Genomic DNA, 4,986 nt, shown 5'->3' on the forward strand with positions numbered 1-4,986 from the left:
CGGTCAAAGGATTTTTGTGATGCATCATGAAGATTCTTCGGGAACCATCAGGGCTTTCCAGGTCTACTTGGTCTTGTGCATCAGCCCCCAGCTAGGAATGCCAGAGGAGCAACTAATCAAATTGCCTGACCAGTCTTAAAAGACAAACAGGAATGACTGTACTTCATAGTATGAATCTGAACTACAGAGATAAGGAAGGGACAGTGATGGGTGGGTAAGAGAGAAGGGGAAGGGAGCTTTTTCCCCCACTTTTACAACAGCAGCAGATTTCAATGTAATGTAATTACTTTAATGATGCATATCTGTAGGTACTGAATTGCTCTTTTGATTTAAAAAGCTGGTCAGACAAGTGTTTGGCAGTCCCTTCATTCCCCAGTTTCAATTGTTGCTTATTCATCTATCAGCTCTCATTCCCTAGGCCATTTCTGCCTTTGCTGAACCATGAATGAGTTCAGTCAGCCATCGTCAGATTCAAATTCATGAGACACCTCCTCTGACGAGCTGTTCCTGTGGATCCGGCCATCGCTTTTCATGCTGTGAAAAGTCTTCTTAAAGGCCTCCATCATGGCATGGGCCAGCTTCTTGGCCTCCAGCTTGCTCTCACACTCTACAGCATGGCAGTCCATCTGGTAGGACAAGTCATCATTGATCTCCCGATAGACCCAAGCAAAGATGTTTGGGCTGACGTTGTGGTCAGCAGTGCAGTAGGCTATACGTGCTACCTGAAAGGTATCCATGTGGACTGTCGCCTCGCCTTTGAGGTCCAGATGATGCAGCCAGACTTGGAAAGGGCGAATTTCCAGAAGGGCGTTAGCTGGGTAAACATCCTCCCTGGCAAGCGTGTGCTTCTTCCATAATTCAATGACTGGTTTCTCTGTGCAGCCTGACAAAAATTGCATCCCTGTTGTGGAAACCTTACCCAAATATGTAACCTGCAAAGAAGAGCAAAGATATGTGAAACACAGACAGCAGACTCCAGTGCTGCTTTCTGTCATCCCAGGGAACTTTCCTTTATCTGGAAATTAAAAGAATCTGCCCCCGCAAACACCCCAATTTCCCCATCATCTTCAGTAGAACAGTTTTCAAACTGCTTTCCAGATGCTTGCTTTTTCAGTCTCTCAGTTTCAAGGGTTTTAACTTTCTTAAGCTAGAAGGCCCAGCTTTACAGTCCATGACTGTACCTCCCATGTTAGCAAGTCTAAGTGCCAGCGGAGCATGCCCCAGGTAGCTGGGAAGCTAACTACTTTTTTTTTCTTTATACTTTATTCAGATGATTTGTCTTGTATTTCAAACATTAATATTAGTGAGACTGAGACATTCTCAGCTTGATAACACAAGGCTGCAGGGGGTCAGAAAAGCATGATCATGGCAGAGGATTTTAATGTTTTGAATGTTTTTTCCAAAATGATCCTGTTTTTCCACCACTTTCGCTGTTCCTACTTAAGTATTAAGCCAGGAATAGCTCAAAGCTGTTCAAAACTCTGTCGTTGAGCAGGGCTGAGACATTTATCACATCTATTTAAGAAAATATGCTGTTAAAAAAATCTAGTAATAAATCTACCTTAATTTAATCAGATAATCTCTGTGCTTTTCTGTCTAGCTCTTTTGAGTAAATATCCTGTCATCCAGTCTGCATGGGAAAGCAAGGTGCCTTTAGTGCTCTTGCTGTATTTTGTTCACCAAAAAAACAAATTCACTGAGAGGTCCATATCAAAATTCTGTATCAAGCCTGTACAGAAACATTCCCCTAAATCAGTGCAGCTGCTAAAGAGGCTTTCTTCCACTTACTGCCGAATGGAAGGTTATTTTATCTGGGAAAAGGGATTTTCTCTAGAAAAGACAGATCAACGCTACAGAAATACAATTATGCAGATTATTCTTTTTATTGCTGTTGTCAGAACAGGGCATTTAAGAACAACTATATGAAGGCAAAATTGCTTCTAATTTGTCTCTTGCAGCAGTAACTGTTTGAGACAGAATCTTGTGTCTCTTGCTTGATGTATTCTAACCTCATGTGCATTTTACTCAAGGCTTTTGGAGAAAAAAGTAGTCACAGGCATGTTCCAAACTAACTTCTTCAAAATTCTGTACTAAGCGCACAGTATCAGCTATTTTTTTTTATTATTTTGTATATCCTTTAAGAAATGCAAAGGAAAAAATGTGATTTCCACATTTAAACACATTAAAAAAAAAATCATACCCACAAGGGATACAGGATTTGTATTCCATGCAAACAAAATTTTCCACAAGAAAAGTATTTTTCTGCAAGCTTCATAGGCTTTGTTAAGCTCAGAGACCTAAATTAAACCATAATTAAGGAAAAAGCTTACAAAACATTATTGGAAGTCTGTGTGGCTTAATCACGCCTGCCAAAAAAGCAATTTCATAGCACTGACATTTCAAAATGGGAAGTCTTATTTTTTGCCTATAAATATTCATGCTTTGCACTGGGAATACATTAAATCTTATAAAGCTTTATATTTTTTGGAACAGCGGGAAACACAACAGCTAGCACAGTTAACAAGGCAAGACCTACCAGTGTTTTGTTTTATTTTATTTTATTAGTGATGAGAGTTGAGTTCCCTAAAGTACTGTAGAATAACTTAAAAGAAAACCTCAGAACTCATAGTGCCAACTAAACACATACAAACAGCACATACAAGACCAAAGAGGAACCCGTCTGCAACATACTGGGGGGTATTTCAACTGACATCCACAGTCATCTTGCTTTCAAAAAGATCAAGATCAGTGTGCAGATTTGCACGTTCAATACACTCTCCAAAGGTTCCTTAGGTACCATTTGGTATTCGCAAGCCAGCTAACAAAGGACTGACACACACTGTAAATTAACTGAGCCTTTGGGGTCAGATTCAAAGCCCATTGCTGTAACAGAAGTCCTTCACTGACTTCAAAGAGATTTGCACAGAGCTTTTAAACCCTGAGGAACAGAAAATTTGTCTCTTGCTCATGCACTTTGTCACTGTCCAAATACAGTTTTGAATCCCTGGCCCCAGGAGAGGCTGCAACACTTTGTGCCCCCAGCACTTTTCAGGGAAGACCCATATTGCTTGGAGCACACGCAAACAAGCACCTCTTGTTAGTGCAGAGCCCACACCCACAGTAAATGCAGGGAATTGTTTCATTACAAGTTTGCCTGCAAAAGGAAGCTGCTGCCTGCTGCAACGGCATGAGGAATGGGAGAGGAGGGGAAAGCAAAGGCAGCTACATCCCAGTCAAAGTACGATCGCTGGTCTTCCCAGGCAGTTAGTGCTGCTGCGCTCGATGCTGCAGATTCACCCCCAGCACACAGACCAGCAGCTTCCCAGCACCAACAACTCCCAAGCGATGCTCCTCTGGCAGCTGAGGAGCAAGACCAGAGAGGGCTGTCATGCAGGAGGAGTATAAATTGAGTTTAATGTTCTGTCTGTTTCTTCCCTGCCGCTAACTGCAAGCCCCTGTTGGCCATCAAGCCGTACATGGGCTGCCTAAGTGTGAAGTTAACAAAAAAAATGTATTTCCTTACAAATAAAGTTATCAGATGAAGAAGAGCAGTAAATTACTTTGAAAGCAGCCAAGGCAAAGGTAACTAACAAGGGATGACAGCTTGTTTACCAAAATGGGACTTAATGGTCTGATTTACTCTCCCAGCTCTGCCACAGTGTAACTGCGTAGGAACCTTTGGAAAGTTGCTTCCTTTAACACCACTTTGCAACTCCATTACATAAATTTCATTTTCCTTTGAGGACACAGTCACAAATATTTATAAGGTGCTTAGACATTACAACAAGGAGTTTACAGGAGAGAGAATAAACAAAATCTCTGGCTTAGAGTCTCTTCTTGTACCATGTCTTACATAGAAAAGAAACATCAACACCTACTAATGTTGTTATTTTTTGGGGGGTTTTTCTAAACAAATGATCATTTTTTTTCCTAGTTGGGATACAAGCATTTCACAAGAGTAGCAGTACCAAAGCTCTTGCTGAGGACAGATGTCTAACGTTTCATCACTTCATGGTCCCCTGCTAAATACAGAACAGCAATACAGGGACTGGCAAGACACCTTGAGTATGACACAAAAAACGCAGCATCCTGTTCGGAACAAAGTTTTCTGCATGATTAAATATCATCTATATGTTATACATTACATATTAATCCATCTGGAGCTGGCCAATTTAGTAACTTAGATATAAACATTTGCATAATTGCAGGAACGGTACCAGTATGAACTAAAACCAACAAAAAGATTTATAGGGCACTTCTCCCTGAGCTCTCAGTTACAAGGTTATTCCACAAGCAACGTTCCCTGCATTTCAGCTCCTACCTCATCACTCCTCACAGCACACCCACCTTTATTTAAATGCCCAGAAATCACTAACCACACACATCATTAGAGTAAAGCTATTACTGTTACAGTACAATCATCTTTCTTTCTGATTTTCAAGTTTGCCAACCAAAGATCAAAGAATAGATTATTCCTTGCACTATCAGATGAAGAAAATTATTTTGAGGCAAGAATTCCCACTGGTGGTCTCTTCTCTTAAAATGGATGGTGTCTCATCAGTATGAAGCCAGCAGGACACATTAAAAAAATTTCATCTTTAATATGGTAAGGAGCAGATGTGAAGGGCACAGAAAGACATTATTTATTGTTGTTGTTATTACTATTATTATGCATGCATGTGCAAGCACACTGAAGAAGTGCCGGAAGAGAATCAACTGCATAGCCTTACTAACTAGAGAGCAACCATTGATGAGGAGTGGCAATAGCCACAGCTCAGCCTGAAAGCCACACTTGTGACAATACAGCACTGACCACAGGCAATGTTCAACCAGGACTGAATAATGCTTTTCCTTCCTCTGAAACACTAGACAGAGGTCACCTGGCAGCAAACATCAGTCGAGGAGGATGACCTATTTGTGACAGCATGGCATGTCCTATAGCAAGCATCATCCTACATGCACTAAGGTATATAGCTGTGCTCATCC

At 41.1% G+C, this 4,986-nt stretch overlaps 1 protein-coding gene across 1 annotated transcript; it reads right to left on the reverse strand.

Moving 5' to 3' along the window:
- Positions 1-455: 455 nt before the first annotated feature.
- On the reverse strand, positions 456-932 carry PID1 (phosphotyrosine interaction domain containing 1; the record flags this gene model as incomplete). Its single annotated transcript, XM_010080248.1, has 1 exon — positions 456-932. A coding segment is annotated over one exon (477 nt), but the record flags the coding sequence as incomplete, so codon positions are not given.
- Positions 933-4,986: the final 4,054 nt, after the last annotated feature.

This window comes from Pterocles gutturalis, unplaced genomic scaffold, assembly GCF_000699245.1.
Source record: "Pterocles gutturalis isolate BGI_N339 unplaced genomic scaffold, ASM69924v1 scaffold6869, whole genome shotgun sequence".
In the NCBI taxonomy this organism is placed as follows: domain Eukaryota; kingdom Metazoa; phylum Chordata; class Aves; order Pterocliformes; family Pteroclidae; genus Pterocles; species Pterocles gutturalis.